This window comes from Pocillopora verrucosa, chromosome 12 (assembly GCF_036669915.1).
Source record: "Pocillopora verrucosa isolate sample1 chromosome 12, ASM3666991v2, whole genome shotgun sequence".
In the NCBI taxonomy this organism is placed as follows: domain Eukaryota; kingdom Metazoa; phylum Cnidaria; class Anthozoa; order Scleractinia; family Pocilloporidae; genus Pocillopora; species Pocillopora verrucosa.
In genome coordinates, this window is record NC_089323.1 from 14,378,530 (window position 1) to 14,392,955 (window position 14,426).

General features: G+C 35.1%; 1 protein-coding gene across 1 annotated transcript in view; it reads left to right on the top strand.

The window, feature by feature from the left end:
- Positions 1–1,074: 1,074 nt before the first annotated feature.
- Positions 1,075–14,426, top strand: part of LOC131783726 (uncharacterized) — a 31,853-nt gene continuing 18,501 nt past the window's right edge. The window contains exons 1-21 of the mRNA XM_066158892.1: positions 1,075–1,156; positions 2,747–2,835; positions 3,316–3,392; positions 3,891–3,957; positions 4,321–4,406; positions 5,180–5,237; positions 5,379–5,445; positions 5,861–5,922; positions 6,060–6,164; positions 6,707–6,778; positions 7,220–7,389; positions 8,217–8,295; positions 8,681–8,762; positions 9,230–9,278; positions 9,912–9,999; positions 10,335–10,403; positions 11,161–11,262; positions 11,970–12,050; positions 12,216–12,269; positions 12,708–12,855; positions 14,040–14,321. Coding sequence (XP_066014989.1) covers positions 1,075–1,156; positions 2,747–2,835; positions 3,316–3,392; positions 3,891–3,957; positions 4,321–4,406; positions 5,180–5,237; positions 5,379–5,445; positions 5,861–5,922; positions 6,060–6,164; positions 6,707–6,778; positions 7,220–7,389; positions 8,217–8,295; positions 8,681–8,762; positions 9,230–9,278; positions 9,912–9,999; positions 10,335–10,403; positions 11,161–11,262; positions 11,970–12,050; positions 12,216–12,269; positions 12,708–12,855; positions 14,040–14,321 — 1,969 coding nt within the window. The remainder of the gene's footprint in view (positions 1,157–2,746; positions 2,836–3,315; positions 3,393–3,890; positions 3,958–4,320; positions 4,407–5,179; positions 5,238–5,378; positions 5,446–5,860; positions 5,923–6,059; positions 6,165–6,706; positions 6,779–7,219; positions 7,390–8,216; positions 8,296–8,680; positions 8,763–9,229; positions 9,279–9,911; positions 10,000–10,334; positions 10,404–11,160; positions 11,263–11,969; positions 12,051–12,215; positions 12,270–12,707; positions 12,856–14,039; positions 14,322–14,426) is intronic.

The following is a 14,426-nucleotide window of genomic DNA, read 5'->3' on the forward strand; positions in this document are numbered from 1 at the left end:
GTTTGGGGTCTCTTCGTTGCCTGGTTAAAAACCTTTTATCACTATTATAGTTTAGTTGAGACTCAAACAAAGTTTTCATGAAATAGCTGAGGATTTCATTGCCGTACATGCTTTTTTTTTTGAATAATTAAACATATTCAATGTGACAAAGTCCACAATAAGTCGACAATAGTTTGGCGAAAGCCTATTATCTTTGTTGGAAATGATATCTTTAAAAGTTATACGGGCATCTCATTGGTTGTACTATTTAGTTACAAACTTAATTAAGCGTATTTATTTTGTTGAAATGTAGATTTAACGTTATTTTATTTAAATGTAGAATTAACGTTAATTAAGGCCTTAAAATTTTTAAATGCTAATAAAAGAGCTATTAATAGAGGAAATACCCTGTTGTTTGATATGTCTGCATTTTCTACTTTCTAGCAAAGTGTATTAATGTCCTAATCTGGTGATAACAATCATTTGATAGCGGTCAGAGAAACAGTGACACGAAAAGTAAGACTGTATACGATTGGGGACCTTCACGTCAACAATTTCTTTTTGCTACTCAATTTTAATGTAAGACTCCGGATGTGAAGGCTTTCATTTAATTTCACTCAAGGCAATTTAGAATTAAAGAAAAAACAATGTAATCACCTCTTTATAACTGTTCAGTTAATTGCCTTTTTATGGTTACTGCTATTATCAGTAATGAAACTGAGGTTTGAGGTCTCTTCATTGAAAAAAAAAAAAACTTTTAATCAACTCTTATAGTTTATAGTCTCAAACAGAGTTTTCATGAAATAGCTGAGAATTTCATTGCCGAATGTGTTTTTTTTAATATAGGCCTCAGTTAAAGTCCACTTTAACCATCTTGAAAATGAATAATTAAACCAATGGAGCAGTGACAAAGTCGACAATAAGTCGACAATAGCTCGGCGACAACCTATTATCTCAGTTGGAAATGATATCTTATAATAAGTAATAAATAATAATAAGTTATACCAGCTTCTCATTGGCTGTGCCATTTAATAACAAACTTAATAAAGCGTATTTACTTTGTTGAAACGTAGATTTAACGTTAGATAAGGGAGGATGCTGCTGGTGAAAGAGCTCGATTCGTTTATCATCTGCACTCTAAGGTTACTCTTGCTCTACGCAAGCCTCCAGTTTACAGGTAAGCATGTAATTAACGGATATTTTGAACAAAATAATTTTGGTTTTATCAACTAGGTTGATAACTTGAGTTGACCATCGTAAAGAATTTCAAAGCTGAAGTTTCGAGCGTTACGCAAAATTTTCTTGTGATATTCTCCACTGACGCAGTATCACAGTTTTTTTAGAAACTTGTCCCCTTGATATTTTTTACACATGATGATCAAACACACTTTCACCCTTTAAATCAATTTCCTTAGCTTTAAAAACCAAGAAAAATTTATCTTCCTTGTAAGGCATGCGCTATTCATGGGCAAAATCGAAACAGACCTCTGCTAGCGCCAATTGTATGACTTTTATTTACGTCTTCTACGGGGATATTTAAACTTCTTCACCTTATTAAATAGTCACTTGTTGTTTTTTAAATTTACCCTGGACAATAGCGATAATGTTAATGAAGCCGACACGTTGAGAAATAGATCTGTCTTTGCTGGGTTTTTATTATACATTTATTCACAGTCGTTTATTCATCCCTTTACGGGTTGATTTTAGAACTAACATATTTATTTTCACTACTGTTTAAGTAGTGTTCATTACTTGTAAAGATCGCTTTCATGTTCACTTCTTTATCCGCAGTTCACGCACATGATTTTCAAATATTTACAGTCATTTAAAAATCTTTTGATTAATTTATATTTTGCATTTGTTTTGACTTTGTAAGCAGTTTACATATAGTTACGCGTTTCGATAGTATCATGATGTCATTTGCAAGCATGTCAAACGAAAAAATTATCACAAATTAAAAAAAACAACAAAATAAAAATTCAGGTAACAAAAGAGAGCCAAGGTGAAACAGTTTTATGCAGATTAAGAAATGTGTTCGGTTAATTAAACACCCACGATGGTGACTCAAACAAACACTTTTGCTTTTCGGATAAAAATCGAAGCTTAACCCTAAAACAGACTCCATTCGAACAAAAATGTTTGACAAGATTTCCGCCCAACCTCATACTTCATTCTGGTTATAGTTCTTTAATTAAAAAAAAAACAATGGCTAAAACAATGAAGTGACTTTGGAACTACGACTTTGTTGTTTTAGAAAAGTATATGACTTTATGAAAATCTTTCCAAATTTTTGTTTGTCCTACTAACATGCGGATGTAATAACCCTAGGCAAGAAACCATATTTTTTATTACTGGCCACAACATCACTTATCGTTTTAAATAAACTGCGTGGAACTATTGGTCTCTGGCAGTCTACTTCCATATATTGTCATTTCTTTTTTTCCATCTTTATAATTATTATGATTTGACAATGATATACTGATGCTATCATAACGTTTTGCGGTTTTCTTATGCTTCAAACTTGACTTGACTTTTAAAATTCTCTTGCTCTTTCACTCCCAAGAACGACCAAGTGCTAATTTTCCTTTGAATTATCAAATATATGCAAGCAGAAAGGTGATGAGAAGAAACAAACACTGTTTCAATGGTTTGACCATAATCTCTCATGGACAAACCTATAGGAAATGTATGATGGCAAATACTGCAAAGAGTTGATATTTATCGCTCGGCAGTGAAAAGGTTAACAAAAGACAGTTTGTAATTGCAGACGGGGCTTATCCAAAAGAATATGACATCACTTTCCCGGAACGCGTTGATGGTAGGCTGGAAAAAAGGGATTTATCAACATCTGAAAAGGTCTTTTGAATATAAATGCTTTGACAGTCATTTGAACGTTATCTTAATAATACTTTTTTAATTCTCTGCGAGAAGGGTGGAAATCAAACGCGTTCAGATCTGATGATACCTAGTTTAACGAATAAAAGAATAGAAAAACTGCTCCTGCTAAACATTTAAGATACATGGAAACGATATTGTTCAAAAACTTTTCTGCCAATTATATGGCCAAGCAAAATTCAGGAACTCAGGATTTTTAGTTCTGTTTGACCGGAGTTTATTTCATAAAACGTTGTTTATAATTGATGCCAACAAAAAAAATTGACTAATCAGAGAGTTCATAAGATTCTGGCCGAGCGGAACTACCTATTGCTTTAAAGTCCTTTGGGCGTTCTTCGGAACGCACTATCCTCGAATGTACTAACCTCGACGACCAAGATGATCAAATGTTAATTAACACTTGTGAGGTGGACACCGGATGACGATACTACGTTATTTTAGGGAGGTCACGTGGATGATGCCTCTTACCGGTTGACTGCCTTTGACAAGGACTGGACCCTAGATGTGAAGAGAAATAAGTATGTTCCATTTCATCATATAACTGCTGCTAAAGCCTGATAATGATTTTGTTGTCCCTGTTTCATCCAATGCTTTTCTACAGTTCTCTAATCTCACTAAAGCCCAGGGCCGGTTTTTTCAAAGCTGGGTTAAGATAACCCAGGGTTAGTGTAAAATCTGGTTCGAGATCTGAAAGCTATAAGAGAGAATTCGGTCTTATTCTCTTTGTCCAAAATTTGATTATTGGATGCTCCAAAAAGAAGAGAGAACTTTTCCCCAAAAAGGCATACGAAAAAAGAAATACAGAAACCTGGATTTAGATTTAATAATGGGTCATCGACCTTCAAACAACTGGGCGTTGAATAAGAAACTTGATTATTTTCTGTAAGTTACAACTATGGTCACAAATGCGCACAAATACTGTCGTTATTGTTATTTTTATGATGATTGTTAATTTATCAGTTTCTTTATGAAAAGGATTTCCCTATTACTTTTTTTTTGCTTTAATTATCCCGCAGAGAACTTATTTCTCCATCATTTGCCGTTCGCACGTTTGCTAGCAATGGTTCAGAAGTGATTCAAGAGGTGATTTGCTGGGAAATTGTTTGAAAAGTCTTCATATTATCTCTCATCACAAACATGCCACTAGCATCTCTTTAGCATTGCCATGTAAAGAAAGATTACTTTGGCAATACTAACTAAACAATTTGGCATCCTTACGAGGTGCCAAAGGGTTTAAAGTTTAAACAGTTTGCAACTATCTTACCAAAAAGATCGTCACGCTGTTCTTTCAAGAATGGAGAGCCGTTTATCACAAGAGAACTGCAAACGCAATCTATTATGGACACAAGGACTTATTTTTTCGTCCACGTTTAAGTTGTTACGTACTTCGCTCATTGATATTTTTTCCCTCAGTGTCTTTTTTCTTCTTTTCCCGATCTTTTTCAGGAGGGTTCTGATCATTGCCACTATCAAGGGTCCATCCGGGGCTCGAAAGATTCAACCGTTGTACTAAATACTTGCTCAGGACTGAGGTATTTTTACTATTTATAGATATTTTCTTTTAAGTTTCGAGAAGATATCATCAATTACTTTTAATTAAAGTTACATTCATGAATGAAAATCTGGGAGCGATGCCTCGAAAACTAGCTTAGGTTGCTGTGTGAGTCACTCAAGAGTAAAGACAAACCAGTAAAACAATGGGAAAGTACGATCATTGGAGGGTGGTCTTTGAAGGACTGTGGTCGATGTCACAACAGATTCAATTGCTTATGATGATGGCTTACGCATAGGTTGTCAAAGTGCACGAGAAAAGTCTAAAGAAGTTCTTGCGTTGAAAGAACACACAAGCAGCTGATCATGAAGGATGAAGGAAGAGTAATTTTTTTTCCGTAAGAAAGTACAAATTATTTCCCTTGTGAGACATGAAGAAGTTACGAGTACAACTGCAAACCGAAAATAGCCGTTTCGAGATTTTGATCAGAGTTTGCACTTCTATGGTTTGGAGAGTTGGATAAAGTAGCGGATGTTTCACAAACATTTCCCTAAGGGCCGGAGAGAAAAGAAGTTCTTTTTTTAATCCTCGGATTCTATTAAAACTGCGGACAGAACTCTTACGTTAAGCCCTCACCCGCACAATCCAACCACACGACTTCTACTATCATATTCAGACCACTAACTTAAAGTGAAACCAGAGTAAAGGAACTAATTTACAAACGTGGATATTCCCGGCTAGCTTCGAATTACCATGAGTCATACTCAGGTATAACAGTAGATGAAGAAAACATCTTATAATTTCTTTTGACAGAGGGCTCATAGATGATGGTGAAGATACATTTTATATAACACCCGAGTCGGGAAAAAGAGTAAGTCTTGTTATTGGAATTTAGATTTTAATCTAATGAAACTTAAAAAAGTGAATTTTACAATTGATTCTCATTTGTGATTTAAAGATAGAGGACAAAACTTCGATCAGTGATTCTATTTGTGATCAAACTTCTTTTTAGGAAACTGGGGCCCACAAAGTGGTCTGGGCGAGGCAAGACGAAGCCACTCGAATTCGTAATAACTGCGGTAGGGTTATAAATGGAATGAGAAATGTAATAAAAAAAAAGGTTGAGCTCACCCAAAAAGCATTCATATTCTAATAACGTTGATCGACGTTTAAATCAATTTTGAGGAACATCAATGTCAGTTTCCTGCGGCCATAGGTAAAAGATTTCTCTGATTTGAACAGCACTCTCACATGTTCCTACATGCCCTCGGGCACTCTACGTAAAGTTGATGACATATGTTATAAGAGTCAAATGTGCCTTCAACCAGGATTTTGCACAGTCCTAACTGTAAAGACACAAGCACATTCTGACATAGAGAGGAAAGCTTTTGCTCGTTCTTCTCCTATTTGTAATGAAAGAGTCTCAAGAGCTGTATTCATTTTAGCAAGGCTTGTTCCTAACATGAATTTTTGGTCGTATTTTCTTTACCTCAGGGAACAAAGCAACTCACGCAGATTCCCATTATTCAGATGAAAAGTCAACGCCATTTTCTAGGGTAAAATGCTGATTATGATTTTCCTATTATTAAGTTTTAGATTTCTGTAAGTTCTGTATAGCAAAGAATCAGTGGATGAAATGCATGAAAAATTAAAATTAGATTAAGTGTTTTCTGCGTTTTCATTTTACTAATAGGTAAGAAGAAGCGTTTTGGGTGACATTGATGAATTCTACAAACCATTTCTGACAACAAGCGAGACACGATACAATGAAGTGCTTATGGTTGTTGATTTTGGAATGGTAAGTAAAGGATGATAACCATTTCGACTCCAAATTGTCTGGTCGAAATATATCCTCCAGCTGCCATAAATTTTCTAGCATTTACTACTTGAGACAATTAGGTGTTAGTTCATACTGTTTCCTATACATTTCCTATGGTCCTACAAAAGATAAATTATCACGAAGTTTTTAAAAGAACGATAATTTCCTTTGTACTCACGACTTTGAAGATTAAAACTGCAGAGAGAAAATAGCTGTTAGTGTCTCTTAAGAGTTAACACGATGAAACTATCACACAGCCAAGTGTTTTTCATCTCCTTGCCTTGTTTTTTTCATACTGTTATGGTTGTAAACACTCCTTTGACATACGAAAGTGGGAGTTTCATCATAACATTCCTAATGAATTAGAAATATCAGAACCTTTTCAGAAAGATGTTTAATGTGTAATGATACTTTAATGAGAAGTATCCTTGGAGTTTCACGGTTAAAACCTGGTTTAAATGTTTAATTCTTCTGCATCAGATGCAGAATTTACTAAGGGCTTTTCGATTTTTATTTTTCAGTACCTGAAATACAATAATGACACCGATGTCATTAAAGATCGCGTTATAACACTGGCAAATGCTGTTGATGCCGTGAGTATACAGTTTTAAAAGCAGAGATTCCAATATAGACATAGTCTTTCAATGATAGAATGAAGGGGGGGGGGGGGCAGTGAAGAGGGGGAGAGGGGTGAGGAGGGAAGGAACCGAAAAAGGTGCAAGCTTCTTTTTTTTTAGCAGTTACCACACGTCTGAAAGTATGGTAGTTAAAAATCATAAAAAAAAGGGCTTTCCAGTTGATTGAGAAAGTGGCTTCCCATTTAGTTATGGTACAGGTCTGCTATTTCTTTTTTAGAGTGACTCACTCTTCGAAGATCAGGATGTTAGATTCACTGAAGCTCTATTTACTTACCCTGAGTCAATATTCTTCTTCTGGAATATAAAGCCATTCCCCTCGTCCTTGGGGGAGAACAGCATCAATCGAATCAGCTTAGCGGAATGTCTAGCATGTCCTGATTAATTTTCCTCATTCAGATTTATCAGCGAATAAATATCAGGGTCGTGGTAAAGGGGCTGGAAATTTGGACGAATGGCGAAGCTTTTGAACGTCAAAAGAAAGGAGGAGCCGACCTTAGTCGCTTTAACACGTATCGAAAAGAAATATTGGAAAAAACAATTCCTCATGACAACGCCCAATTATTGAGGTAAGAAACCCTCAGTTCCTTTTAAGTCAAAGATTCCAAACGACTTAGGGATTAAAAAAGTCACTATTGAGGGAGTTTCTTGCGAATTAAAAAGTACATTGATCAAGATGTTCGTTTCAAAGACAATGATTACTTGTATTAATTGATTTTATTGACTTAAATGTGATCATGTGTAAACTTGTCGTCAACCACGGTCACTTCCTCGACCTACCCCGGCTTCTTCTCTGATAAAGATCTGGAGTACCTCCAGTTATGTATAGATGACAAAACGTTTTCTAATTGACGAAAAAAGACTTAAGAAAAAAATCCCAAAATGATTTAGTCTAATCAATTGATCAAGGCATGGATTTGACAAATATCCAGCATGCTGATTTTAATATCTGTCCTGAGGTTTCTTAAAATCTCCTGACATGTTTGAAAAAAAGGAAAACTGAAGCACGCAGCGTTTAAAAAATTACTGTAATTGCAGCCGAGTATAATCTTTTTTATATAAAGCAAATAAATTTACACAGCCCGAGGCTAACTATTAAACCAAATTACTTAATACGGTTGCCATGGTTATAATAAGTTAGTAAACCAAAGACAATTTCTTGGATGCAAAAAGGATGAGTTTTTTTTAAAGTAACTTTAAAAAACTGAGCCGCTACTTTTAAAGGCCTAAAACGCACAAGCTACAATTAACGAGTCTAATTCAATACAGTAGGAAATAAAATTATATGGTCTTTCAGGCCACAAAAAAAATCGGATTATTTTTACGTAGCTTATAAAAATTTATCGTTATTCAGTAGAGGAGCTGCTTCGAGTTGTCCTCTTCTTTTTGGTTTCAGCGACTGGAGCTGGTCTGACTGTGCTGGCATGGCATTCGTGATGGCGATGTGTGGCTCTGTTTCAAGTGGTGTTAATAAAGTAAGCTAGAAAAAAAAGGAAAAAAAATTAAAAATTGCCACACTGTTTGTCAACAAATATGAACGAAAATCATAGGAAAGACTACCCTTTCAACCTGGATAGCAAATACCTCAACAAAAACGGCATTACATGTTTGCTTATTCGGGTTTTGTTATCAAAACAAAGTTAGTGGAATCAATTTGCACTTATGGCATAAATTAAAATTTTACATAATGCGCGTAAGCATTATAGCACACGTAAAAACCCTCTATAAAACAATAAAAACGAACAAAGGAAGAAAAAAAAAACAATCTTTTTAAGGAGAATCATTTTAAAGAGGCCAAATAGTTTTGTTAGCTGCTGTTTGTCTTAAACTGACACCAGTTGTTCAACTTTACTATTCTAGTGGGACTATGGAAGTATCATTGGCCCTTACGTGACTGTTGCTCATGAAATGGGTCACAACTTTGGATTCAGCCATGACACAGGTAGTAATAGACCCCATGTGACTGAGTTCCGTATTCGATCTCAGGAAACACGAGATTGCACTCCATGATTACACTAAGAGTTCTCTGTATTATTCACAGGAAAAAAAAAACTTGAATTTACTTAATCCTTTATTTGTTGTTGTCTTTATCCATTCATTTATTTGATTAATAATCTATTTTTACACAAATTTTATATTTTCACAAATTTACAAATTACCAGTGTTGTTTAGCCTGTAGAGAGCAAAGAACATTGTTAGTCTAATTATTATACCTAATTTTGAAAAACGCATTTACCAGGTCAAACACATCCTCTTTTGGTTGGGTTTTCTTTTATTTGCTTATTGTAACGTATTATCTGATAAAATTCCGTAGTGCAAACCCATAAATGAATTTACAACTAAGTGGTTATTCACAAGATTGTCTGCACTTTTCGATAAGTTATCGAAAATAATTTGTTCTTTTCTCAGGAAGCTGTAAGTGTTTGACCCCAAGGGGTTGCATCATGGGCGGTCACAAGTATGTTTTTTTCTCTAATATTTGTAATACAACTTTGCACTAGATGTAGATGAATATGCACTCGTTTTCGACCGATCAAAAGCGCGTTTTTTTTCCCTGTATATTATTAGCATGAATACGTGCATGCTATTTCGAAACATGCGACGAGTGTTCAGTCAACAATACTTTTAATTTCTCTGGTCATTGTTTTGATCATTGGCCACAGATAAATTCGGTAGTACATGGTGAAAAACCGTAAGCAAATGCATTTGGAATAAAACAGGCGTCTTCGGCAAGTTACATGACTCATTCCAAAATCTTTTGATTGGGTGTTCCAGAACCAAAACCAAACTGTAAACCACAAGCAGCCATCTTGAGGCAAACATTGCAAAGTTACTAACACCATTCTTACCTCGTCAGTAAGGGGTTACTTTGACATAGACGAACAATCACGTGATAGGAAAAGAATGGCGATTTCAAAAAAATCCCATCGTCGTAAGAAGTACCACGAATCACATTGAGCAAAAATAGCAAGGAACTCAAACGTAATTAATTCCTCCATTCGTGTATTGGGATTGGTAAGGTTGATGTGTGCTAAAAAGGTCGTTGCAAGTTTTTCGGGCTAATCACAGAGATATACAATTTGGCTTGCAGGACCAGAGTTGCAGGATTTTCTAACTGCAGTTTGACTCAGCTTCAAAAACTGAATGACTGGTGCTTATATAACGTGCCATCGTACAAGGTAAACATTTTGATTTCAAGAACGAGTATTTACCAAAGTAATAGAGCGATCAAATGTTATATTAACCAAACTTCAGCCTTGAAACATACACAGCGTTAAGTCAAGAGGTTTGTTGGTGTCAGAGGTATTTAGGTGACATTATACCCCGTCAGTGTTTGCCATTTTTCACCAAATCTACGCAGCTGTAAAGTGTATCTATCCAACTAAAACTTGTTCTAGATAAAACAATATAAAAAGATTGATTCGCCATTACCTATTGACATGCAATAACTTCACTGCGTAATCAATACATAGAAAGATGACTTTCAGTTTCGTTTGATATTCTGTTTTTCAAGTCTGCTAACGGTTATTGTGGAAATGGAATTCGCGAAGAAGGAGAAGAATGTGACTGTGGCACTCCTGAGGTTTGTTAAGTTACATTTTTATAATTTATTTTTCATTGCTTTGATTTTTCTATTTTGTTTTCCTTGGTCATTTTCTATGTAATGTAAGGATGATAGCGATTACAATGAAAAAATAAAATAAAATAATAAAAAAGAGGGAGCAAAGGACAACGATTTTGGAAAAATTGGTAAAAAACACTTTTAAAAGTTCTAATTCTTTTTAGATGTCTCTCGAATATTATTTAATGAACGAATTTTGGAAATAACGAGAAGTGGTGATACTTTTGGCTCTAATAACGATGAAGAGCCGCGCTTAAGGCTTAAACTGGAGACTATACTGTTACATGAGTAAGGTTGAAATATAATTTAAAGACAATTCAGTCAATGTCAGGTCAATTCCTATATTTCAAGTCATTAGAATAAGTCTAACTTAGTTAATATGATCCCGCCTGTCTGAAAACGGATCGTAAGATGGTTTGTTTTTGACGAATGTAGCTAAAAAAGATCATCATTGAAAGAACTCGATAACAGTAATCTTTTCACGCAATAAGGTAACGAATCTAACAATAAATTCGTCTTCGCCCAGCCTTAAGCTCCGACTCTTAGTTTCTGATTTACTAAATTCAGTTTAGTTCAATTCAGCTAATTACTATTATACAGTCCAAGAGTTTTGACTTACGAACGTTAATTAAAGTTAGTTAATTAAAGTTCTAAATCGACACAAAAAAAGTCAAAGTTTTTTTTCGATGAATAAGGAAAGATTCATTATTTTCCTCAGATGTGTGAGTTAAAAGATCCCTGTTGTCAACCCTACAAGTGTGTTCTCAAAAGGGAATCACAGTGCAGTGACCTACATCATTCATGCTGCGAAAACTGCCTGGTAAATAATGTAATGCAGTATAAGCTCAAAATCAATTCAATTTTTTCTAGGAAGCTGTCAGTTTTGACTGCATTAGATATAATGATTTCTGATTGAATTTTAATGTAAATTCTCTGAGAGTACACACCATTGGTTGTAGGGAACTTAAATAGTTTAGAATTCCTTTTCACCCAAATCTGCCCGCCTGTGGAACTTCGCTCGGTTGATTCAAGGACGCAAATGATACAGGGACAGGAGGAGCCGGGAATTTCAAGCGAAAATGAAACCTCTTTTTTTCGCTTTTTGGTTTTTTTTTGCTTTTTTGTTTCCAGAAGAAACATTCCCCCGGAACTAGGGCCAGATAAATTATGCTGGTTGAATTTTGGGCATAATATTATAGTCATAAAATACAATTTTTTTAATTGAAAAGAATTTATAAAATGTTTCAGGGTTAAATAATAATATTTTTGGTTTTTCTTTGTGGTTTGTTTTTCGTCTTTGCGTGAAGCGATCAGAAAGACTCACGAGATTGAGATTGAGATTGAGAGTGAGGCGCGGTTACTAGGCTATAACAACACGGTTTGTTGTGATCAGAGGGACCACTATCTTTTCGACATTTGGCAAAAATAAAAGCTTTGAGGAAAAGAGTTTCTCCAAATTATTTTAAATGAGTGCCAAGTTACATGTGTAAACGTAATAGTCATAAACTCTTACTCACTTATCTTTAGTTTAAGAAACAAGGATCGTTGTGCCGTGAAGTCGAAACAGATTGTGATGTTCCAGAATACTGCACCGGTGATTCTGGCGATGTAAGTATAGCTCTAAGAAATGCATTAACTTTGGACTTTTTCATACCACATTTATGAATGACCCGGCAATTGTATCCTGCAGGGGCGATTAGACAAGATATTCAAGTTTGTCCGCAGAGGATTTTTTTGGTTAATTTTTTAAATGAGTTCTGCTTTATTTTACAGTGTCCAGGAGATACATACATAATTGATGGATACCCCTGCAATCAGACCAAAACAGTGAGTGAACCCCGCGTTTACCACTACTTAGCCTTTTGACCCATAAGATTGACTTGATTTAAAATTCTTGATTCTATATTCTTCTTATAGCATCCTCCCTGAATCAAACATTAAGGTCACAAGAGTAAAGAAATGAATTACGTTCGCGATTGTTAAAAAATTATTCTTGTCCAAACATCAAAAAATGTAAAAGAATGGAGAATTAATGAATGCTGATGTTGGGAAGTAAAGGGTTACAGAGTGAAGCATGTGCAGCAGCGTGTTATTTCTGCATTAGTGAATTTCTTCATTGCAGTAACGTTTAGAGACGGGAGAGGTGAGAGGTGATGGTTTACTAATCTGGGCATGGAATGATGGTTTTATTAATGTTATGTATGTTAATTTCATTGATCATTAATTGCAGCTTATTAATGCGATGACCATTATATTTTTATAAAGGTTATACTCGGAAACACTAACTATTATAGTGTGGTAAGTAGACCTCTCTCTCCAAGAGTCAATGCTCGATATCTTCGTATCAATCCTCAGTACTGGAATGGCTGGCCTTGCCTGAGAACTGAGTTTCTGGGATGTTCAACGGATGAGGGTAATTTTAATGTAATTTCATTGCCGCACTGTAGGGAAAGTTCTTTCCCACTTGAGATGATCTCAACGATGATGAGTCATCCTTTATTATAGACAGATTTAACAGTGCTTTGAAGTAGATTAAATTTCAATTGTTAGCAACTAATTGTTTTCCTGTAATGGAAAAAATTGTTTTGACTTCTTTTATTTTTCCTCGCCAGTCTCAATTTTTGAAAAATAATATGGAGTGTATAAAAAATAAAATAATAATTTATAGATAAGTGATTGAGCAATAATTAATTGATTTATAAGTTATCCAAACCTTTCATACCCAAGGTCTTATTAGTAGTTTTAATTACTGTCTGTCATGCAATTCTTATGTTGTTAGTTTGTTGAATTTGGTATTGAATCAACCAACAATCCCATGATTGACATATTACTTTACCCTCATCACTTGTATTGATGTTGTAAGGGGAAATTCTCTCTTGGTCACTCATGGGAGTTAAAAGGTTGAGACGGCAAAGGTGTTCTGTTTCCAAATGTTTGATTTCAAAGAATTTCTGAGATGTGGTAGGGGAAGTACTACAGTAGAGCCTCGGTTAACCAGACTCGCAAGAACTGGGCTTAATAGCGCACATAATACAGATTCCGGATAGTCCAAATAAAGAATGTAAAAATTCCTAGATGATGGGACCAGAGAAGCAAGTTTGTACTCAAAGTTGAAACAATTCGAAAATTAAGAGCCAAGTTAAGAAACTGTTTATCAATAAGGGTCAATAAAAAAAATTCAGTAACTTCAATCAGAAATTTTGACCTAAAAGTTAGTGCTTCTAAAACCTTTGAGAAATTTAAGCAATATTAGAAAAAATACGAATTTTATCAATCGCTGAGATCATGTCACCATAAAAACTCGTGTTAAGGCTACACTCGTAAATAATCCACTCCGCAAATATCAAGTATCAAATATCAAGAGTGATTTTGAGGAAAAATACAAACTTGATTGTTTGTTGACAGTTGTTCATGATAAACTTGCTGAGATCTGACGCTGTGTATGCGCAGGGACCTCAATAATTTAGCAGCTAACACGCCAATGATATGGTTTTATAAAACCTTGTTTTTAATTTGGCGTTATGTTTATGGATTTCTGGCAATCTTATGGCACTCTAAAAAATCAAGCTATAAATTAATTGCCTTTGTTTTCTACAGTTGGTCCAACTGCTCCAACACCTCTAAAGTCCTATGGTCTTGATCTTTGTCTCACTCCATTAAGTCAGTCTTGCTCGCCAAATGACAACGACCGTCTGATATACAAACCAGGTCAATGCACGGAAAGTCACTTTCAGTTCACGCTTGATGCCGATGGAGTTTTACGTCATAGTTGCAGTGGGAAGATGGTCTGTCCTGAGAATGGCGGCGATGGTAATGGTGCGAAGATTGTTGTAAGCAGTACTTGTAAAGTTGAAGATTCAAAATTTGAGCGAACATCAGGTAAGATTTATTTACAATGTAGCGCTTTTCCCTCGTGAAGTACCGTGAATGTCTTCAGTAAGGGGGCTCAGAAAATGCATCATTCAGCCTTTTTGCGAAAGTGAT